The sequence below is a fragment of the Charadrius vociferus genome, unplaced genomic scaffold (assembly GCF_000708025.1).
Source record: "Charadrius vociferus isolate BGI_N301 unplaced genomic scaffold, ASM70802v2 scaffold151, whole genome shotgun sequence".
NCBI classification, from domain to species: Eukaryota; Metazoa; Chordata; class Aves; order Charadriiformes; family Charadriidae; genus Charadrius; species Charadrius vociferus.
In genome coordinates, this window is record NW_009646933.1 from 210,199 (window position 1) to 234,866 (window position 24,668).

Here is a 24,668-nt window from a genome sequence, read left to right on the forward strand (position 1 = left end):
TGTTTTCCATAACTGTTGAGTCTGAGCCAGAGCTTAAGGAACTGGATGATGGTAGACATGAGTCCTGTTGGAGAGGAACAGAGATTCTCATGTCATGTCACTATGTTCTTTCTCTGCTCTCACTGTGTTTCATCCTTTCCCATCTGTCTGTCTGTCTATCTATCTATCTATTTCTCTATTTAGACAACTAGCATTAGTTTTCCCTTTCTGCTACCTCTACAGTAGTGATGGGGACATCAATGCCTGCCTACTTAACCCAATTTCTGGAGTCCCACATGTATTACATTGTTGGTAATACTTTTCTTGTAGGCACACTTGTCGTTCTGTATGGTTGCACATTGTGGACTTGCCAGGAGGGGTTTTAGGCCACAGAGATTGGCAGGAGACTTGGGGAATGCCCACACATCTTGGTGTGGTGGGAAGCACCTTCCAGTTTTAGTATTACATTGCTCGTTCCAATGACCTATTCTGGGAAGGGCTTATTTATTTAAGGATCAGGTTTATATTCTAGTTCTCAGGGCTGTAGAAAAGATAGAGAGGAACTTTCTATTTGTTCTGCAATGTGTTGTTTCAGAGGACCTATAGAAATTTCAGTCTTCATAAGTGGATTTAATAGCAGAGCTATGTACCTTTGACAGTTATTTTTCATCTTTTGTCGATTTTCTACTTTACCTATTTGGGTTTAGTTGAAGAGGGAAGAAAAGTGGGTATAAAATGAGGAAATTAAAATTTTGCATATATATGGAAGAAAACACGTATTTTCACTTGTCTGCATGTCATTTCCTTGCTGGAAACCAGGGTGGGTATCTTATGGATGTCTCGGTTTGCCTCCTTTCTGTATTAATAAATGAGGATTTTGAAGCAGGAATATCTAGCTTTAAGTTAATAAAAAGCAGTATGTGCTCAAGAACTGGAATAACATCTCTGCCAAGCATCCAGAAGAGGCATACTGAGCTTCTCTTTGCATGACACCCTCTTATTATGCTTCATACGAATTCCCAGCAAGGTGCTATATTCTTCTGAGCTAGTTGAAGAGGTGATACTATTCTACTGTTGCTACTATGCAGGCATCTCAAAATACTGGCTTCTGAGTTTTTCAGGCATTTGGAGAGAAGGGAGAGAATAAAAAACATGTATTAGGTGTGTGTGTTTCTGCAGGTATATGGAGCCATAAAAAGTTACAGGTGAAAAAATGAAAAACAGAGACAGAAGTGGAGGAAAGGCATGAAGGGAGAGTACGAAAGTCACCAACAAAGGCAGTGAACCCATTAGCCCAAGGCAAGTGCAAGAGAGGACCTGGCCATTAAGGGCCACTGAAACAGCTGGTGAAAAAGGGTCCGTGTGATGAGGAAGGTGACAGGGGAGGTCAAGGAGAGAGCCAGGGAGGAGGAGACGGGGTTGGGGAGAAGAAGCCACATGGTTAGAACTCAGCCAAACTGTGTGCAACTGTCTCTGCACAAAGCCATTGGATGGACTTACTTGAGGAGAAACATCTAAGGTCTGTGTTATTTCTCCTGCTCCTGAGTAAATAGCAGGAGCAGTTATTAGGATGTGTGTGACAGGGCAGCAGCAGTGACTCCTATATTTGGGTTATTTATCATGCTTCACTGTAAAGTGATTTCACAGAGTTTTGGAGACCACCTTGTTTTCTTGTCTACAAAGACCAGCGTTTTTATGTTCCTAATATTTTCCATTAACAAAGGTTCTTGTGGCCTCTTTATTTATTTTTTTTTAAAGAAGCCGTAATATGTCTATTGTTTGAAAAAGAGCCTTTGAATTTTGGCAGAGACAAAAGCTCTGTGGCTGAAGACATGCCTTTCCCTTCTCCCATGAAACTCCCCTCCGTTCTGGCTGAGTTATGGGCTGTGCAAGATCACCGTTCCCCATTTCTCACTTGTGTTTCTCAGGAAAATGTTGGCAGCAGGTCAGAATAATAACTGAACACCAGTCTTCCGCAGAGCTGAGCCTGCAGTGCAGCCAAAGCTAAAACAGCAAGGGAAGAAACCCCTGGGGGCAGGTGGACCTGGTGTCCCACCCCTTTGCAATCTCCCACTAGCAGTTCTTCTAACAAGCCAAAGCAGTGTGTATCTGTCTCCGATGATCCTCAATGAAGGAAAGGATGGGTGCAATTTTGGACCCAACATAATTTATGTTTTCTGTGTTCAGGCTGCTCAATCAACCAGCTAAAAAATTAGGAAGCACCAGGTTCATCCTTGTGGGTGCAGCCGTGATGCGGGCTGCAGCACATATGTGTTAATCCGGTGGTGACATGCCTCTCCTGTCCCATGCAGGAGACTGCCTTGTTCACACCACCAGAGAAACAGCCAGTCGAATAGAAATAAGTTTGCACAAATAGCTATAAAGTTGGGAAATTCCTATTTTTTTGATGCTTACAGTCTAAACATCTTTCTTATTGCAGTGGCCAATGTAATAAACAGACTGAAAGTGTGTATATCTATACATATGTATACACGTTAGATGATGTACATCTGGATATTCCTATAAGCATCACCATATGGGATGTATGCACGCTTAGACTTATATAAATAGAAATTACATTTCTCAGTGGTACAATGCAGAGCAGCAGAATCCCAGCCCTATTTGAGAGGGCGAATCTAATAAAAATGCGTATTTGCTGACAAACAGACGAGCAAACTCTGTGTTTACATACACGCACAGAGCGCCGAGCGCATCAGTGACGCTCATCAAGCAAAGGCAGCCGCACGCACCCGCGTTTGCTCCTATACAACCGCTTTATTTCCTTTTGAATAGCAAGGAGGCTCCCCCCGCCTCCCCCAGAGCTGCAGGCTCTGTTTCTGACAATGCACAACCGCGTTGCTCGTTGGAGTGCCTGTCATTAAGCAATGCGCTGATTATTCTGGCAGCTCCGCTACTCAAGTCCCTGTGGACGGAGTCAGACATGGAGAGAATTGAATTTCACCAAGGATGGGGCTAAAGGTCGTTCCATGCAGTGGACAGCTGTGTCTAGTCAAATTGAAACTATTGCTCCAAGTGTTACCAACAGAATAGCTGATAGCTCTGTTGTCAGTTCATTTACACTTGCATCCTGCTACAAATTAAACTGAAATTGTGGTGAGCCGAAGGAGCAGAAAGTCGGTTTTCTGCCAAGTGACAATTTCTTATATCACCAATTTCCAAGTGCAGCCATTATAGATCATTGCTAGGCGTTTTCGTGATTTCCAGCGACGACGATTTAGGATCCTGATTTTCTGCCATGGGCAAATTTCCCATTAGCACCTGCTCTCATCTTCTAATCCCATAGGTTGAAAAGGAAATGCAAAGCTCTGTTAACTGGCCTCTTTTCTCAGCTCTGCTCATAAAGAATAACACAAATTTCAGAATTGTTCCTTGAATTCTCCCACTTTCCAAGTTTGGGTTTTTTTTTTTTAATTTTTTTTTTTTTCCCTGATCAGGACATTTGATCAGACAGGAGGAAAACTATGAAATATCTTGATTCTGCCACAAACCCTTGTGCATGGAGGTAGGATGTAGCAGTAAAAGCAGCTTACCAACAGTGCTTACATGCCAGTGTTCATCTCAGCCCAGCACAGCATCTTCCCCTGAATCTATTCCTAAGCCATCAGTGGGCCAGAAAATGCCTTCTGGGCAGAAACATAGCCTCTCCCAGGATTCTCAATGGGGCCTAGCAACTAAGCTGAAAGCCTGGGACTTGACCACATTTGGAATAAACTTGCCCAAAACCATCAATGCTAATTAGCTCGTGTTATGAATGGATTAAGTGAGACACCAGCTGCAACGGGGCATTTTGATTTGGGTTGCGGCTCGGTAATTAAATGCACATAAGCTGGCTGGGGAGCTGTCAGTCAGCAAGAAGCAGTTCCCTTTGCGGTGTTGGGAAGAAGATCTTTTCTGTGTCCCATCATCTGTTTTGCTGTGAACCTTTGGGTGATGTACCAGTGATCAAACACAGCGTTGAGCATGAACCAAAATCCTCCCCTGAGCCACAGCCATGAGACACGGTGACTTCAGAACTTTGTTCCTCGTGCAGCTGAGCAATGCTATTTTATTTATAGTGCAAAATGTTCCTCGTATGGTGGCTGTTAATGTTAACACTGTCCTTCCCTTTAATCCGTGCCAGCCTTCCCCCTGTTTTCTTACCTACTATTGGTGCTTGGAATGGAGTTTGGGGGAAAATCATAGAATCATAGAATGGTTTAGGTTGGAAAGGACCTTGAAGATCATCGAGTTCCAACGTCCCTGCCATGGGCAGGGACACCTCCCACTAGACCAGGCTGCATGAAATTACTTAGAACAACACTGATGATAGAGAAGTATACAAAATTGAAATTACAGATGATAATGTTGTACAACTCTGGTGGTGTGGGCCTTTGTGGTGTTTTCACCTGCCCCTGGGCTAGTTGTCCTGGGATCCCTTTCTATCCGATGGAAAGGAATAGGTAACCCCAGTGAGATCCACCTATTTCAGACATCATCTGTGTTGAGAGGAGAGGAATCACTATAGGGAGGCCCTGGTGATTTGTTTGCATGAAGTTGTCTGGGTTTTAGACCTCTATTTTAATAGATGAGTCAGGAGGTAAATTCTGCTTTTCCTCCCAAATCTGGAGCTTGCATGAGAATAAAATAACCAGACAGCAACTTTCTTTAATGTGAGTAAAGGCAGCAAGTAAAAAGGCAGCTTGACTGCGCCTGACACAGAGCCTTTATCAGCTCCATAAATAAAGGGCATATGCATGTAATGGCTGACTGCATCTCAGATTGCAATACCAATGTTTTAAAAGCCTGCTGACGGAGCATCTGCTTATTTCATTACTCCTCCAATGTCTTTGCAGGTAAGTCATGCATTATACAGTACCATCTCTAGCAATGCATGACCGGAGGGGACAGTCTGTAAAAATTCTGGATGGTCCATCGCTTTCCCTTACCTTCCAGGAGAGAGAAACATAAGGAATGATGTATTCAGTTAATGGGCAGAATTTGCGAAATAAAAACCTATTTGCAGTGAACTAGGATTTGCATTCTTTTAAAGGAAAGGGAACAACTCTATCGTGTTGCTATGTGAGCTGGCTGCACGCACAGCAGAGCAAAGATCATTTTCAGTAAACTCCCACTCAGAAAACATAACAAGGGTCTCAGTATTAGTTAAAAAAGGAAGCATCATGCTTTGCTGGAAAACATATACTGTTGTGAGTTACTAGAGCTTATGGTGAGCTTTGACATTGCAAGAACACTGTGAGGAGCCCAGGTACAAATTGACCCTGTCCCTGAGTGCGGACTAGCCTGTTTTGTGTTATCACCAGTAGTGTGGCAGAGGAGGTTCACAGTGGTCCCACTGAATTAAAGTTTGCCTTTAGGAGCAGAGTTTAGTCCAGAGTTTGTAAAATGCAGCTCACTGAAGAAGAGCAAACTATGTCCCCACATGGATTTCTCAGTGGGCAAGTTGATGTCAGCCTCATGCTGTGTCCCGCTGCCGTGCATAACAGATGCTTCCTTTGGTTGTTGTTAACTTAAAATGCCGGATCTCAATGCCTTTGGTTTTTAAGCAGTGTTTGCACTCAGTAAGAGCTGATTTTCTCAGGCACAAACTCCTGCTTACCTGCATGGCATTGATTTGGCTCGGCATCCATAATTCACCATCCTCAAGCACCCAGATGTGTAGACTTGAGGATGTTCATTGGTTTCCCTTGCAATTCCCTCCCTTCCCTGACCATGTGCTTTTGGGCTGTAGCAACATGAGCAACAACGTGACCTTGCTGTGTTTCTTTGGGTACCTAGTGGATATTTTTATAGAAGAAGACCCAATCCAAAAGCTGTTTTTGTCACTGAAGAAAGGGGCCTGAAGAGAGGATCCATAGTACTGTGTAACACTGTGGGGTTCAATAGTGGGCAATATTACATATTGACCAATCTATATATACATTCATATCTGTTGTAGGTCTTTTTTTTTGGTCAGAGATAGTAAAAAACTGCTAGCCATCAAGCTGCTTACGTGAAATGAGTTTCTGGGTGTCTGTCCAGTTTTTTCAACCTCACCCATTTGATACATACAGAAAAAAATTAAAAAAAGCTGCTTCTGGATCCAATAGATGTAATAGGGATGAACACGATAAAAGAAGCCGTGGAAGTGGCTTTCAATTCTGGAGTACAGAGATAGGCAGCAAAAGAGTTTTAGCTTTATAGCCTTCCTAATTAGCATCCGTAGTTGAGGAAATACTGTAAGTCTTTTTCCACAAGTATTCATTAGCTGTCGGGTTTTTATAAGCTTGGTTAGACTTTGTACACTTTCTCCCACCATCCCGTCATGTTTGCTCTTGACAAATATTCCAGCAAACATGTTTGTGAGCGGCAATGTTTGTGGAGGCTGCAAATACTGGAGAGTATTCCTGAATAATGCCTTTAATATTCCCACTGGAAACCTGCTTCTAGGGATCGTAATGTCCCTCTGTTCAGGAGACAAACATCGTCGTGTCATACAGACATTTAACAGTTCATGAGTTGGGAAGAGATCAAGAAGAGTTTTTAGAAAAGAATTTCAAATACATAGTTTTAGGCAAACAGCAATCTGCTAATAGTTCACAAGTCAACACGCTGAGTATGTCAAATGCCTGTCTCTTCTGCAGTGCCCCATTCCTGGGCTTTAAGGTCACCAACAAATTTTGAAAGCAAACCCAAATATTTTATTTGCTCTTCTCCTCAATTTCAATCTGCAGAAGAAAAGAGGTGTTTTAAAAAAAAAAATAAAAATTATCGTCTGTTTAGAAAAGCTTCCATAACATTGTTTCTTATTGTCTGATCTCTAAATAAGAGACTCTTGCTCTTGACTCCTGCTTAGAAGAATGATTTCTAAGGCTTTTCTTTTTGTGACAGCGATGTATTGGTCAAAGTTTGTATTAAGCTTCCTAAGTGCACTATTAAATGGGCAAAACTTCAACAATAAACAGGCTGACTGGCTCAGTGATAAATTGAAAAGCAGGGGAGGTGTGTATTTTTAGACAGAAGAATCATCATGGAAATTGTCTGATTGCCATGTATTTGGAGAAGGGCTACGTGGAAAAATGCTTCAAATAGGTACTAGACATTAGCTGCTCTTAAATCAAGGAGATTGTGCTTTGGAAAAAAATACTTTTCTCATCAATGCCTATCTTGTCCTAAGGCTTGCCTAGGATCTAAGCACTCCTGATAGTGTTGGAAGCAAAACCTTTAGGCTTTCTTTAAAAATCCTTTACGTTTCTCTTGTCATCATGGCTTGCAAGCAGGCTTGAATATTTTACCTTTCCCCTATATGAGAAAAAGACAGGGGCGATTGATGATGCAAAGAAAAGGAAAAAAAATCCTCCCAGACCTTTTTATTGTTTTGTCCAGGATTTGTGATATTATTAAAAAATTAGTAAGGACAGCTGAATTCCCATTTTTGTCTCCTGTTTGCAATGTCAGAGGATCAGATTTGCGAAAGATTGTTTCAGGTGAGGTTGAATAGCATATTCATGGTGTTTCTGTCCAACAGTAAGTGGGACCTAAGTTCTCTCTATGGGTGGGCTGAAAACCCTCCATGTTTTCAGCCTGCTAGACATCAGGGCAGGGCAGGAAGTCCTGAGAGATAATTATAAGCTTCCAAAGTCAACAGGCACATCGCCACATCCATCGAAAGCCTTGCCTTATTGAGCTGAAGGTGAGGTTCAGGGTCTAGAGTGGCTTCCCAGCTCCGCTGCTGGCTGGCTCTGACCTACGGCAAACCTGCACCTCTTCTCTGAGCTGTGCAAATGAGATAGTAGTATCTGTCTCACAGGGGGTGTTAAGAAGCTTAATTCATTAGTGTTTGCAAAGTGTTTCTAGATCCTCAGATGGAAGGCTCTATAAACAGACAAAGTATTACTAATTGCCAGCTTACACTGAATTGTAAAGTGAAAATAAGGATGGCTGAAGGAAAGAGGAGGGGAATTTTCTGATGAGCTGCATCAGTCTAGTGGCTTCAAGTTAAACAATTTAAAGTTTGATTTCCCATTACTGTCATATTAAAAATCTCCATGCATTTCTATTGATGTAATATTGATCTTCCAGTTTACTTTGGGGAAAATCAAGGCACATCCAAGTCTGCCAGTGGGGCCTCCTATACTGAAAAATAAATCATAGGCTTAATTTGGGTAATCATTCCTGGATGTATACCATGAGCTTACATTGCTTTAAACAGAATGAATCGTGATTTACAGAATATGACATCAGTGGTGCTGTTCAATTTGCACCGAAATATATCAGAAAAACAATCTTGCACATCTTTACGGCTGAGAAGCACACCATGGTACTAATGTTCAGAGCATTTCAAAGCATATGGTAGGGGTTTTTTTTGTTTGTATGGTTTAGCTTCATGTTTTTTGTCCTTTTCATTCAGTGCTGGCAGGAAAAAGCAGACTGGTTTATTCAGTCCTTTCCACTTTCTGAATTTCCTGCAATACCACAGCAATGTTATGCTCGGTTTCCCAGTTAACTTTCTGTTGGCATTTTGGAAGGTATAAGGGATTGGAATAAGTTGGGTAACTTGTGTTGATTGTATTTATAAGTTGTGTTATTTATACACATTTTTCTGCAAAGCCTGATTCTTTAGGACCCAACTGTGTAATAGATTTCTTCAAAAATTAATTATAGAAATGGAAAGAAACTTACTTAGTGCTCTTTCACTCTTTAAAATACACATTTTATTTTTTTCTCAAACCACACTTAAAAAAGTAGTGGATAGCCATTTCCCACTTGGCCTCCAAAGGGTGAAATCCTCATCTGGTATAAATTGGCGTAGCTCTATTCAAATCAGAGAGACTACATTAATTCACTCCAGCTGAGGCTCCAGCCCTTAAAACACCAGCGAGTTTTGCAGAGGATGAATTTTTGGGCTGGGTGGAAGGTTTTGCTGTGTAACTTAGTTATGTGTCTAGGCTCAGGGCTGTGGGAAACTGTCTGTTTGACATCTGCAGCATACGCCGCAAATGCTTTGGCAGTTCAAGTTAACGCCTTTTGAATTCGCAGGTTGTTTACTTTCAGCTTGCATGTGGATTTGCTTTCAGCCTCAATGGGAAATCTAACATAAGAAGTAATAGGACCAGCCATCTGTCCGAAAGGGTATGAGAATTCCTGGGTTTGAACCAATAGTGGAGACCAGGGGCAAGTTCACCACTTGTGTAATCTCTGGCAAATTATCAGCATACTCCTTGGATTTCCGACCTGGTACCCAGTCTCCCCAGTGCAATGTGAGCAAGCACAGACTTAGGAGATGAGACCTGTAAGATGAACATGGTCAACATCCCTTTCCAGTGGTTGCTTCTACAAACAAGCATTGTTCCAGCCCTTTCTTCCTCCGCTCTGATTTACAACCCGTTTTGGCGTATAAACCGTGCACCTGTGAAGCAGTCTGCTCCAGCATCACTGAAGCCTGTGATCTTCGGGGAGCGGTAAACAGCACGAGTGAATGGGAACCCCCACCTCTCGCCAGTATTTTCTGCAAGTAAATATCAATTCATGTGTTAGTCATAGGCAGGAGAATGGTGTAATAACTAGATTGATTGGGTCACTTTTTCAAAAAAGCTCAGGGCCAGATTTCTCAACTGTTCAGCACTCTTGAAAGGGTCCAGATTTTTTGCTTTCTTTCTTTCAAGCCAAAAGTTAAGCCTATCCTCCCTCCCACCATCTAAACTAAGAAGCTGCACAAGAGCCAAGTTTTCACAAAAACGACCAGCGTCCTGCAGCATTTAGCAGGACGCAGTGACCAGATGTTCCAAAGAGCACAGCATGTGACGGGCAATGGAGCTGCTCCCGATTCATACATGCGGACACGAATAGGGACTTGGGCCTCCTGTGCCTGTCTTGGTCATCCACAAGAAGTGCCATCACCTTCAATGAGAAAATACTTAGTCTGTATGTACTGTCCTGTCTAGAAGGCTGTGCCCTTGTTTTGGAAGCCTGTGTAGTGAAAGTTCTCACTCACAGCTTTTCCACTGACTTCATCCCTTGTTTCTGTTGACTTAAATTGAGTTATCCTGATTTGTGCCAGCTGAAGACACAAGTCTTGGTCTCCAAACCCCTTGGATGAGCTGAAGATCATTGTTAGAGTAATTCATAAATAATAGGAAAGGTAGGAAAAAAGGCTACAAGAAATCATTTAGGAAGAACATCATCTGGTCTTTAAAAGCAAAACATTCATTCTTTACTACATGTAGTGTGAATGTATGTACTTTTAACCTTCCTGAGGTGCATACTCCAGGGACATAGGATATCTGGCAACATCCTCAAAAGCACACTTGCCTGATTCTGATCTACCTTAGGCACTGAGAAACATTGCTTAAGATATCCTGGTGTAAATCCAGCCAGAGATCAAAACCAGCCCTGCAACATCCCTGTTTGTCCAGAGGACTTAAGCAAAATATACTGCTTTCATCCCAACAGCACCATCCCCGGGCTATTTTACCTTAATTACACTCTGATTTAAGAAAACTGGAGGGCACTGGATTGCATTCTAACTGTTTTCTTTCTTCCTTCTCTGTCAAATTAGGGCTGCTGCAGATCTGATGAGCTTCCAAATTGGGTGGGGAAACAAGACTCTCTTCTAAGTCCTTATTTTGTTTATTGATTCAATAGTATTTACTGACTAATAACCACCCAAGGCTAACAGACTCATTTGAACTAGGAATGTTATGATCTTCCATGTTATCTATGGGAAGAGTAGCCAGCTTACACATAAGAAGTTTGCTTAAAGTGGGAGAAACCAGGGCTTGTAGTCCTGTCTTAGGGAAGCCAGCTTGTTTTTCTGACAATTTTTAGGGAGTCTTCTTTTCTTTTAAAGTTTTCCATATAATCACAGCTCTGTTTTTCCTAAAAAAAAAAAAGAAAAAAAAAGAAGAAGAAGAAAAAAAAGTCTGTTTTCGTGGTATTTTTGGCATGGGCGACTGTTCTCAGAGATACTGGAAATCGTGCAAGAAGGGTCTGTTCTTAAGACATTCCGAGCTCTTCTCTGAAGACTGAGGGTTTTAGATAAGCATCTGCATGTGGGGATCTTTATCCAAAACAAACCACCCAATCTTTTGTAGTTCACCCGTCACTAATAGTGATTTCCCCCTCTGCGTCTCTCCCCATGCACTTGTGCACGCACACAAGTTCTTTGAGGCATCCTGAAAGCTCTTCCTTGCCGGTAACATTTTAATTGCCTCTTGAGCAAGATTTTCTCCTCGGTGAAGAAAAAGAAGAACGCAGTGAAGTGTCTGGTGCTGCCCGAAGGATTTCCTCTCTTCAACCTCACCTCACACATCGGGATCGCTTTCCTCTCCCGTCTCCTTTACCACATCTTCTCCATGTTTTGCACGGTTGTTTTCTTTCTTTTCCAGCCTGGAAAAAAAACAACATCCCCCTCCCCCCCAGTCCCTGGCAGCGTGGGTGACAGAGACGGAGAAATCAGCACAGTGTCAGCAAGAGTTTAGCCCCGCAGCTGGGACCTGAACTTTCAGCAGCGGAGCACAGCGCTGGGTCACTGCACTAAAGCAAGCCAGATTGATACAAAGTGCTTGCTCACCCTGGGAAGGGAAGCATCAGAAGCCAGCTGATGAAAATCTTTAGGTACTGTCTATTGTGAGCTTACAGTGGTGAAGGCTGAGTTTTTTTCCAGGGAAATATCACCGCAGAGTGTATATTTTCTGTCGTAACCCCCAAAACGACACAATATTTGGATGCTTGCTGCACTGGGAGGATATGGCATTGGGGCAGTGTGGATTTTAGAGCTGTCAAAACTAGAGAGGGAGTGAATAGACTCAACGTGCTGCGTACTGTGTGAGGTTTGCAGCTCTGAAGACCTGAATGATCATGTCTGCCAAGAGTTAATGTGCTTAGAAAGAGGATGCTAAAATATTCTTTCCCACTCCAGTTTGCAACTGAGAACTTGTTAGTCTGTAATATCTTTTATTTATAGCGCCTTTCGACTCGAAGGATCTGAAAGTTCCTCTATCTGGGAGTCACTTCAGTGAGCTACAGATAGCTCCAGGTGGGGATGATTCTCTGCAGTGCCCTCCAATTGAGGTTTTCAGGGTCTGCTTTGCCATGGACACATGTGAGGGACCCAGTTTGCCTTGCCAAATGCCAGCACTTGGGACTAAAGGCTGGAGAGAAGGGCAGAAACCCATCCTAAGCCTGACAAATAATGAAGAGATAAAACGGGTGTGTAAAACAGCTGGGAGGGAGGATTCGGATAGACATTGGCTGATTTTGGAAGCAGACTCTGGGAGAAACCATTGCCAACACTGGGTGACATCCTTATGCAAAGGGCACGCGACAGTGAAACCACAACTCAAAAGAGGGGATTTGGTGGGCCAACCCAGCCAATCCCAACCGTGCTGTGGTGGCCTGGAGAAAGCTCCAGCATGGACCTTGTGCAGGGGACACGTCCCAGTGGCAGAGGTGCTCCTAAGGGCACAGGCCCAAGGCTCGGTTTAAGTATGCAAACACACGTCCTTTAACGAGTGCAGTCACAGCAGGGCATCTGCTTATTTTAAGTCCACTTCAGTGCCTGCCCATCAGCTGCTCCACACGCAGCAGCTGGTAGTGGCTGAAGGACCAGCTCCTCCATGTGGCTCCTGGCAGCTAGAGGGTGTCATCCAGCCCTCCGCTTTCCTCCTGCATTATACGTGCAGGCCAGGGAAGCAAAAATCGGACCAACTGACTCGTTTATGATTCCAGCCTGTGATTTCTGCTTCATCCACAGCCAGGCGAGATTTTGCCAAGATACATATTAAGCAGCTGCTCAGGACACTGCTGTTTTGTCTGTACCACCCCAAGCATGCTGTCTGTCTGTCTGTCTCCCGGTCTGTCTCTGCGACCCTGCTTTTGAGCTGGTTGCTCTCCTATTCCCTGGGGTGGCCAGCGTGTGTTCGGCAAAAACCAGACTTTTCCCGGCACTTTTGCTGGGCCTCCCAAGGGACTCTGTGCCACAGGGAGCAGAGGGACCGGGTGCCCATCTGTTTTACCGCGCTCTAACTCCCGTGGGTTCCAAGGACTCTTGATGTGTCTCAGTGGGCAAAGCAGTCCAACCAGGCTCACAAAAAAAAACCCTGGACACCAGTGGCTGCTTACGGGGCCGTACCCTGCTCTGAATCTCCAGCCTGGCTTGCAGCTTAATGCACTCGTGCCACCTCAGTGCATCTTCTCTCCTCCCTGCATGTCCCTCCCAAGCCATCCCCAGCATCAGCATTATTATATTGTTTTCTCCAAATCTCTTTCCTCCAGGCACCAGGCAAGGTGCATTTTACACCACTTTATCTCTGTCATGCAGATGTCAGTGTTTCAAACTCTGGTTTAATTGGAGTCACGCCACTGGCTGAAAGTTGGCTCTCTTGGGTGCTTTCCATGGAGAACATGCATTTTACCTCAATCTCTTCTCTACCTCCCGAACAAACCTGCCTCCTCCCTCCTGCATGGACGGGGCTGAGGCTTGCACATTCTGGCATGCACAAGGGTCATGTCACCTGCTTTTAGGGCATCTCTCACTATCTCCTTCTTCCTCAGAGAAGAGTACACATGCTGTGAGTACATATGTGTTTTTTTTCCCCCCTTCTTGGTCCATTGAGTGTTAGATCGTGTTTCGCTCCCTTTGGTGCTCCTTCCACATGTGCTGCTTTCGATTTGTGGGTGCGAGTGGGAGTGAACCTCTCTATGGACAAGCTGAGGGAAAAAGTGAAGAAAAAAAATAAAAATAAATAAAAAAAAAGGGAATAAATATTTGGGAGGAGGGCGTTTAAGAGGAGAGAAAAACAAATTAAAGCTGGTGCCAGGCTGGAACCAGCAGCTGGTTGCCAGCACAGCAGGCTGAGAAGTTGTTGGTGGAAGCTCTCAGTGCCATGTTTGGGTTGCTTAAAAAAATACGCCCTCCCTCCCTCATTATTCCGCCTCTGTTTTTATGCTGGCCCCACAAACAGGAGGAGGAATTTGTTTGCCAAACTCAAGCTTGCAAGCAGTTTGTATTTACAGCAATGCCAAGGGATGCAAACGGGGTGTGCCCTGCCCCGTGACACGCGTGTGCGCACACGCGTGTGCGTCCGTGAGCACTGCATCTGGGCTGCAATTCACGTTGGACGTGTTGTGGGTGCATTGGCTCTCTGCTGCAAGGAGATGCCAGTGCATTGGAAACCATGGCACGATTTTCGTTTGCCGATGTGAGGGGAGGAGGTGGGAGGGCTGGGGATGGAGGAGAAAGGATGGGGGTGGAAGGTTGTAACGCTTGGCTGGAAAAATTTAGAGGAGCATAAAGGACAGAGCGATGAAAAAGGGTGGCGTGAGGGGGGAGGGGGGGGGGAGTGGGCTGTGAGGGTGCGGGGTGCCTTGGGGAGGCTGACAGCCCCGGCGGCGAAGCGACGGGGCTTTATTTTTCCGCCTTTCTTTCCTCCTCCCTCCACTGGGTGCCCGGAGGAAGAAGGCAAGACAAAAAGCTGAACCGGTGCCAAGAAGGAGCTGCAGTGACTTGAAAATGGCACTCTGCGCCGCACTAATATTTCGAAGCCGGGCTGCACTGGAGAGCAGCGAAACGTGCCAGGAATGAGAATGGCTGCGGCCGCAGGGCCGCTGTCTGGGCTCAGGGCTGTTCTCCCACCTCTCCGCTTCCCCTTCGCCTTTTAAATGTGACCCTCTGCTCCCCCATCGTCCACTCCTCAGTGATACTTAGGGGTTCTGGGAGAAAGAGGGGACCCTTGCTGGGGACTTGGGGTAGAAAGGGAGCAAGGAGGGGGGCAGCCCCCTGCACCCCGGGGGCTGGTGCAGCGTGGGAAGTGCCCAGCAGAAATGCTCTGCTCGTGGCCAGTCTCTAGCCCATGTGTGTTACAATGCTCACTGGAAAGGATTATAAGCAGAGATGGAGCGAGTGTGCTCATCCCCTCCTGCCATCTCTGTATTAGGGAGGGATTTTTATTTCTTTAATTTTCTTCCTAGGGAGGAAGAGAAGACTTGATTCCCAGGGAGTTTTCTGATTGTTTTCCTGTTGCCACTCCTTCCCCTCCTCCTCACTGTCCTTCTCCTCTCACTGTACCCATAAGGCTGCTCTCACGTCTCTGTATCCTGATGCAAGGTTACTTGTAGGACACACAAATCTCTGCAAGGTGCAGCATCGCCTGCATCGGTGTTCCCCTCTGCTTCTCATTTGCCGGAGGACGAGGCAACTTCCAAGCAGCGATGTGGCTCAGCTGAGTGCCTGGTTAATGCAGTGGTGGTGCTTTGGTTGCAAAAGCCCCTTCCTGCAAAGCCTGCCTGGAGAAAAGAAACAACAACAAAAAATTATATAGGACTGAAGCTTCGGCAGCAGTTCATAAGGTTGATTAATTTGCAAGGGATGGGCTGGACTTTTGCTGTGATTTCTGTCTGAAAGAAAAGATTTTACCCTATATTGGTCCCCTCTTCCCTCCATTCACAAGCTAGGAAAAAGTACATAAAAGTACCTTTTTAAATTTTTTTAATGGGGTTTTGTTTTTTGGGTTTTTTTTGTTTGGTTGGGGTTTTTTTTTTAAACTTTTTAAAAAATTATTGCCAGCACAAGCATTCTTGTAGTAGTTCAATAGTTGAAGCTGAATGCAAAGATATTCCCCCCACTGCACACATGCTCCTTTCTGGATCACGCTGGTATTTGGATCTGAAGTTTTAGGTTGGCTTTACAGAAATTGGAGACTGGAGAAAGAGAAAACCCCTGCCTTCGGGTTTGAAAACGGTCCAGATCCTGTTTTAACAGCAGTTTTAGCACTCACACAGCCAGCAGGTCAAGCTCAAGGAGACCTTTCTATAGCACAGGCAGAGGCTTATTAACTTGCTGCATCTCAGAAGCTTGTGGGTTGTTGGGTTGTTAGCTTGGCCCAGTTTGTAGTCTCAGGCATGGGATGATCCCCGTGGCCTCTCTCTCACCTGAAAACTGTACATAGTACAGCCCTAGTACATATCCAAACCTCTTCAAATCTCACCTTTGGTTTCAGACACGTAGACCTGGTTTTGGAGCACCTAATTCTGCTGAAGCAATGCTTCTTGGAAATACTGTGATAAATGCTGAGGAATTTAGGGAGACTTAAAGGTGTTATCCAGCCTGCTCTCCTCACCCTCTTCTTCTCACAGCTCCTTGCAGATCAATGGTCTTTCCTCTGTGGAGGATCAAAAGCTCAGTCTCAAATTAACACTGATAGGATTTGCACCCTTTTCTGAGGTGACGCTAGCAGGTTTTGTATGGAGTAGGATGTCTGCAGTGACTGATCCCTTGTTCTTCCTCTTCTCAGCTGTGCCTTGAACCCTGTAGTTGTCACAGTTCAACTTGGGCTTGCACAGAGGAGGTGCTGTAGTCTCTACTTTCTCTTTTTTATTTGTTGCAAGTGAGGGGTGTGTACTTCTTGGCCCAGGAAACCTTGAGGAGAGTGAAGAAACCATAGCAAATGTCAACAAAAGTGTTGGCCAAGTAACTTGGAGTAGGCTGTGTGCCATTGTACCTTCCACTTGATCCTGTCTTTTCTTCCTACCATATTCCAATCAGACATTGGAATAATCTCCCCGGGGAAGTGGTGGATTCCCCAACATTGGACCCTGTTAAGATTCATCACGACAGGGTGCTGGGCCATCTTCTCTAGACTGTGATTTTGCCAAGAAGGGTTGGACAAGATGATCCTTGAGGTGCCTTCCAACCTGGCATTCTGTGATTCATGAATAAAGTATATGCATAAAAATATGTGGGTTTGTATGCACACATGTGCTTGCTGTTTGCTTTTCAGTTGCCTCTTTGAACTTAATGAGATGAGTTATGTATTTAAGCTACCGTCCCCACCAAGGACACACACCATACAGACCTTGCCTGAATTTCCCAGAAGTCCTTGCTCATAGTTTTGGCTGCAGCTGCACCTCTTTCTCTGGCCACAGCATTCTCTTTTTAACCTGAGATCCTTGACCATGGGATGCTAACCTACAAAAGCAAATGCCAGGATTGAGAATTAAACCCCACATCAAAGTGAGCAGAGGAGACCCTGGTGGCTGTCCTAACCTGCCATGCACCTGCACAGAGCATGGCTCACACTTTTAGATTTGGAGCTAGCTTGCTACACATTTAAACCTCTTAATACTTCAGTTACCAAATAACAACTCCCAACAGGTTTATAAAGAGGATCCCAAAGGTACAGTCAAATATTAACGTGGACCAACAGCATCTATGTGTGCAAAGTAACAATGTGGTGTTTGTTATTCAGGAAGGTAAACTGAGGACAGTAAGTGAAGAGACCTCCCTAAATCTTTATATTTCAGAACACAGATCTCTTTCTCAATCTCTTGAGAACATAGATCTCTTTCCTCAATGTCTTGACAATGCTCAGGAGTAAGGGAGCTTGTCCATCTTGGGGGAAAAACGTTACTCTTGCACTGTCCAAATGGTTCAAGTAAGCCATCTGGGCACCTTGGTCATACTTCCCGAGGAGCATTGCAAGGCATTGACAATGCAGCTGAATGTCTTTGTCTTAATTTCTCCCTGTATCAAAGAAGTGTCTGTGCATGTATTTCCCTGAAACATGATGTCTCATGAATCTCAAGTTGCTTCCTTCAAATCCTTCATCCTTTTAACACTTTATAATGAGAAACGTTGTCTGCTTGGAGTTGTTAGGAGATAACTTGTGTCTAGAAGAGTTAATCCAGAGGACTCTTCCAAGGCTATCTTTCACCCCTTCTCCCCACACCTTCCCCACTCCCAGTCTTTTTTTTTTTTTTTTTTTTTTTTTTTTGGACCGGTAACCTCACATTTCTGTAATCTAAATGTGCAAATGCTTTGCAGTCACGGTCCAGTAGCTGGGTTAATCTCAGACCCCTGGAGTGGCAGATGGCTGATTTGTTGCTGATTCCAGTTACAGAGAATCGTGCCACCTATTATCTTTGCACAGGCTGCTGCTTAAAAGGATGCCTTGGGCAAAATCGGGGAAAAGCAAAGCAACGCAAACACTCTCTGATCTGCATCACCACAGATGAAAATGTAAAATATTTCACCTTTGTGTGAAGGGCTCAAGAGGTGGACAAAGAGGGGACAGGAGGCAGGAGGGGAAGAAGGGAAGGGGAAGATCTCATTTTCATGCCAGAAATCCAGAAGCACAGGGTAGAGTGGGTTTGCTGCAGTCATGATGTAGAATCACAGGCACTTACCCTGTTTTAAGTGTTTTTGCAATGTGGTAATGCTTGGCTTTGGCTCCCTACTTCAACTCCTAAACAAAGCAGGCAGTTTGTCATCCTGTGACACCTTCCTGCTCTTCCCAAGCCTTTCCAACACGGGTTGGAAATCCATGGAATCCACGGCTACACTCCCTGCCATCACGGCTCAATGCATGCCCTGTGGCTGCTGGGAAAAGCCGAGATGGCCCTGTGATGCTGATATACTTACCAGGGTTAAGTGGGAGGAGAAACCGATGCTTCTGTGTGGGTTAAGGATAAGCTTGGGGGACCTTCCAAAACGAAGCGGGGCTGAGTGTGAACCCCAGCATTGGGTGATCAGAGGGCTCCACCTGGCAGGTGGTGGAGGGCATGTAGAAAGATGTAATGAAATGGAAAAGGGTAGAGTGAAACTTTGGATGCTTGTGACCATTTTCTGCACAGTCATTCCCACAATCAAGGTTCTTTCTTTTCTTTTTGCTCTGGGAAATGCCACAGAGTCAGATGAAGAATTTGGGAAGAGAGTGTGGGTTCCCTGTGCAGAGTCCAGTGACGAAATCTGTGAACAAGGTAAGAACAAGAGGTTATCACTGTGAAGGTTTTTGTTTCTTCCTTTTCCCCTTCTGAACCCCTTATTGTGGTGTTAGACATGAAATTTAGGATGTGCACAGCACAAAAACTGGTATTCCAAGTGCTAAGCGAAAAAGTCTAAAAAGATCAAGCTAAATGGAGCTTCCTTTTAATGCATGCCATTATGATGGTTTGGGTTTTAGAACAATTTGTATTGTATCCAAATGATCTATGTGTGAATAATTGTTACCAGCCTCCTGACACCAGGACCTAATTAGGAAGTAAGAGCCTTAAATAGGCCATTTGCGTAGTGAGCTTCCATATGTCTCCTTGCGCAATTTATTTGCTTCACTCCATTGAGATATAATGAGAATGAAACTCCTAGAACTGCCTTTGACTCTGAGGCTCTCCTCTTCATCTCCTCTGTGGTTATAGCCCACTATTAAGAAGATAATATCTTTTTCCCTTTGTTCGGAAATAAAAAGCTACTGTACTGCTGCTCTTATCCCAGATTGCCCAAGTTTCTCTATTGCTGAGTTTCCAATGGAAATAGAATGAGAAATGCCAAACAACCTGCAGCCAAAGAAAAATGTAATGCTGTCAGAGAAATCACAAAGAGAGTTAGGGCAGGATGATCTTGAAGGAATACTACCTACCATATCTACCTCAAAACTCTGCTGAAAAAGCTAATGTCTTGGTATTTCGGTCAATGTATAGCTGCAATTTGAGGATCTCTGTGTTGGTTCTGTTTGGCTTCCTTACTGCTAGGATGTGAGGAAGGGGATACAAGGCTGCCTGAGTTTTGTCTTGGTTTTGAATATTTAGCTCAGTCTGAACTAACACACTCACTGGCACTCTCCATGTTATGTTGCAAAGCGTGATCTTTACGTATGGTTTCAAAAGATATCCTTTTTTTCCAGACACCTCTTATGTGCATGACTCCAACCTGTGTTTCAAGTGTCCCGCTTCATTCTTCTACTCCCATCATGCTGAAGTCAGCAAAACTTAAGCTGATTGTAGTATGATTGAGTTCCACTTTCTGCAGGGATGAACTGCTCAAGGTTTTGGGTTTTTTTCCCCCCAGATCAGGGCCTTATTTAGTTTCCCAGTGAAAGACAGTTCCACTTGCAATGATTTTGTTTATGATAATTCACTTGCATGTTCCCTTCCAGGAATTGTCATTGCCTTCCAGAAGGGAGGTTAGTGCCAGTCCCCTCGCAGTGATAATTATAATCAGACCTGTCAGCCTTCACACAGTCTACGCTTATCACTTGCATTTAGGAGGATTTTTCCTGAAGCCTATTACCACTGCCGCTTCTTAGGGAAAAATAGTCATGATTTTTTCTGCTAATCTTTGATGGCTCTCAGCTTTGAAAGCACAGAGAGGAGCAAAATGACTGCCAGTTGCAGTTAAAGAAACTGTCTGTTTACCCTGCTGCAGAGCTCTGCATCTGGAGAGCTAGGGAGCGGGTGGTTAGACTGGGAAGTGCTGAGGGGTTTAATTCGGTTGTGACAACACTTCAGGTATGCGAGAGATGCAGAACGGTGCTTTTTCCAGTGGTAATGCTGATAGAAACTAGCCCTGCAGACCCGCTAGACGAGGGCTTCAGGTGGCAGGTGGTTGTTGGCAGTGGTACCTTCTGTCCCTGCGGTTTTGGGCAGCCGTCTGCGGCTCTGTCCATGTGGAGCTGCTTGGCTGCAGGATGGATGGAGAAGCGGCTGCGGTCAGTGCTGGAGGTGACGACTGGCATCCAGGCATGGGCACAATGCAGGACCGATGGACCCACTCCCACTGGTACCCTGCAGTACAGCCGTGACCAACTGGCCAATGTGGTGGTGTTGGGTAGGATGTGGTTCGGTGTTTTATTCATCCCAGGATGCTTGAAAATTTTCCATCCTAGTGTTATTCACTGGGAAACACATCAGCCCATTTACTAGATTTCTCCCCATTTTCACCCCACTATTTCTATTGATATGCTGATAAGCCCCCTTTCTTTGGTTTTTGCTTTTTCCTAACAGAAAAAAAAAAAAAAAAGAAGTAATTTTTATCACTTCATTAGTCTAAATGAGTGATCTATCTTTCAGTCCCTCCTATGTTATCAGCATGCTTTTTGCATTGTTCTCAAAGATTTGGGTCCCTTGGTTTTGGCAGAATTTGAAGATGGTCAGCACTTTTGTAGCAAAGGAAATGGTGGGACAGTGGGAGCCCTTACATTCTATGCAGTTACATATTTACAGTGTGCAGAGATATGACTTGCTTTTGTTTTGTTTAAATTCACTGGGAACTAGAGATTTATTTATCAGGTGTCACACCCTGAAGGAAGATAAATGCCACATAGCAAAAACTACATCTATTATACAAACAGATCTGAAGGCTTTGCTATTGCATTCCTCTTCCTGCTGCATGGAGTAAAAATGCCTTTGGCTGAACGGAGATAGAGTGATACTTAGCGGTAGCATCTTATGACCTTTTGATCAGCTGAGATCTCAAGCCATATTAGTGGACAGATTATGATGTGATGGAAAGAGGGCCAGGAATAGCCTTTTTATCATGAGATCCTTCCTGTGAATATCCTTCTTTGGTATATTCAGGTGGTTAATCACTAGGGCCAGGACAATAATTGGAAAACAGGGGAATGAAATACTGGTACAGGCAATCCAAACACGTTCCAGTTTGCCAACTGCAGTTGGATATTACAGCTTACGTTTTCTCCCTAATATTCTCCTACCCTCCTGTTTCTACCAAGGCTGTGGGTGACCTTGCAATATTTCCCATCTCTAATAACCTCATTTTGGCAGAAAGAGCTACACAAAATGGACCCTGAGTCCTTGGACAGCAGGGGAGCTGCAGTCCTCAAATCGAGAGTACGCATATCAGGAATATGGATATCTGGCTGTGAAGGGAACTATTCACATGGAAATGCCTTGTGTCATTTTTGAGATAATAACAGTGATGCTTAAACCTATTTCAAACCTTTTTAGGAAAAAAATGCAGGTTTTAAAAAATGCACACCCCTCATAGTATTGCTCTTTTTATGGAGCCAAATCGAAGCAAGAACAATGTTTACGTTGATCTTACCTACCTGTCTGTGCAGGATGACTGCTTAAACTTTGCTGTGGGTGTAAATTAACCTCCTTTTTATCTTCATGGCCAATATGAATCTTCAGCCTCCTTGCTAACTGGGCTTAAAGGAACTCTTATTAATTGCTGTCTCTGCACATCAGTAATGGTTGCGCCAGTTTGATCTGGCTGCTGGGGCCACTTTTGGAAGGAAGGAAGGACACATGTTTGTCAAGTCCGATGTGAATGCAATTTGGGTTTGTCTGAGCGTGAGCACATGCCCAGGCAGCCCATGCAGGTTGTGGAGTACATATTATAGCCCTGTACACATTAACACAGGGGTATCTGACTTGCATGTGTTTTGCTCCTCTTCAAGCCAAATGAGCTGCTCATTTTCCCAATGGGAAGAGGGAGAAGGGCTGGTGGTGTGCAGATCCCAAACTGCTGTCAGTGTAGTGGGGCTGCTGATGTACCACGTCTGGAGAACAATAGCTGCCACAGCCCTATGGAAACTCTTTGAAAATGAGAAGGTTATGGAGGTGGAGGAAATGCACAGCAGGACACTGTCTTCTCTTATCTCCCCCAGCCTCTTCAATCAGGTGCCTGCTGGGCTTCCCACTCCTCCTGCCTTTTGCACTAGATCATAGGATCATGAGGTATTAGACTCTGCTGGCATGAAGTCATCCGCCATCCTCCTGGCATTATAGCTCCTGAGTCAGGGAGCCGCCGTGAAACATTGAGGTTGTGAGCCCACATGGTGCTTTTAGCTGCAGCTGCCAGGGCCACAGAAGTGTCCAAATAGAAGCTGGGACAAGGCACCAGCTGCCTGATACAAGTCTCCACGACCTTTTCTTTGGGAAAAACAGGCACTGCAAAGGGTGGATAGCAGCCTTGGTGCTGTCTGTTCACTGAGACAGTGCCATTGCCAAAATACAGCCAGCTCACTATGGTAAGGTGGTCCTTCCCAAGCTCCATCTGCAAACCATGAGCCAGTTGCTGCATGGGTGATGCCCATGGATGACAGCAAAACCATTCAAAGGGATGGGTTCCTCTGAATGTCTCCCATCTGAGAGTAAGAGCTTTTCACAACAGCTTTGAAACCTTTCCACTGAGAAAGCTTTGTGGTGTGTGTGGTGAAGACGGTGTAGGTACAAAAGATTTCCTCTGCCGCCTTCTGCTGCCTTGTAGCTCTTGGGTCCCTGTGGGTTGTAGGAGGGTGCCTGGGCTTGGGTGACACCATCCCTCTTGGTGTGTGATTGAGTTAGTGCTTCTATGCCTTCTGCCAGAATGTCCCTGACATTCTTCTCAAAGTAGAGAGATTCTTCTCAAAGTAAAGAGCTTGCATTCAGCTTCTTGTAGCTCAGAGGCACCCATGAAAACAGCTTTGGTCAGCTCAGCACAGAAGTTCCTATGAGACTTCTTATGGTACTCCAAAGTAGCATGGTTAGAGTATATGGCAACAGGTTGAGGTGGGATGTTCTTTTGTGGGTATGCAATTTGAAGTTGCAAATGTTGAAGATGTAGTGTCAGGCAGATGACAGTGGTGTGGGATGGGAAAAAGAGGACAGTGGTTAGTTTATGAAGTCAAGCTGCCCGTGTATAACATCTTTGTCATTTTAAACACATAACGTCTGGTTCCTTGCAATTATTGTTAGATTGAAGACAACAGTATTATCCACTTTCACACTGCATAAAAGTGATACAGTGAATCAGCAAAAGACTATCATTATAACCAAACTTAGAGCCATACACCTCCCTTCTCCTCACGGGAAAGAGGTAATCTTGCACAGGAAATGAGGAAGAAGGACATGTGTCATACCAATTTCTTAGGCTGCATCTGTCTTAAGCAAGTTAAGCAGTGTCTGGGAATGTAGCTCAGCACCCGAGTGTGACTGGGTATACTCAAACTACTAGACCAGTCCTTGGCACGCGTTTGGTCCACGACAACTACCAGACTCCTAAATCATTCCTAAGCACGGATCAGGGTTCATCCCAGTGATCTGCTTGCATTTAGCTGCTGTGTTAGGGAAGCAAAGACATGGTTGAGAGGAGAGATACAGACCATTCTGTGCCAGTTGGCCTCAATGCCTGGGAATATTTCTGGGCACATTTAATTTAATACTGGTTGAAAAGGCTCAGGCCCAACTGAGAAACTGGACTCCATGATCCTAAACTCATTTGTCAGCAGTGGGAGAAAGAAAGGAGCCACCATCAGAGTCTGATTCAGCCTCCCTTGGTTCTGACCTCTCCAAATTGTAGATGGCCGCTAAGGCAGCTAAGCCTACATAGCTAAACACAATGATAGTAGAGAAAAGGCTATATTATCCCAGGAAAAGTCTATGTATAGGTCAGATGCATTTCCTGCGTATTTGCTAGTCACTTCCCCTGCCTCTCTGAGCTCATATTAAAAAAGCTTTAAGCCATTCAGTTGTTCTTTCCTGCAACAGCGAGTGCCATGAATTATTTTCCTTCACAGAAAGTATTTCTTGCTCACCATAGGAAGGCTCCTTTTTCAATAGGTTCCAGCCACAAGACTGGTACTCTGTATAATTTCCTTTTAATTGTTGGGTGTTTGATAGTTAAATGTGTCCATAGGAGATAATTGTAGACTTATATATAATAAAATAGCTCATAGAAGGATATAGCAATATGTCTTTTGGATATAAGTAAACCTTTTTTTTTATAAAAAAAGGTTTATTTCAAGTTCACCCTATCCAAATATATATATATACATACCTACATTTTCCCATTGAATCAAAAACCTAGATGAAAAAAAAAAAAAACTAGCTCAACTATTGCAACCAAAGTGTAATCGTAGAATCATGGAATGGTTTAGGTTGGAAAGAACCTTGAAGATCATCGAGTTCCAACCCCC

General features: G+C 44.3%; 1 protein-coding gene across 1 annotated transcript in view; it reads left to right on the forward strand.

The window, feature by feature from the left end:
- LOC104295048 (SET-binding protein-like) overlaps window positions 1-24,668 on the forward strand; it is a 259,088-nt gene that overhangs the window by 85,987 nt on the left and 148,433 nt on the right. Inside the window, 1 exon segment of the mRNA XM_009894750.1 lies at window positions 18,661-18,732. Within this exon segment, the coding sequence (XP_009893052.1) occupies window positions 18,661-18,732 (72 nt within the window).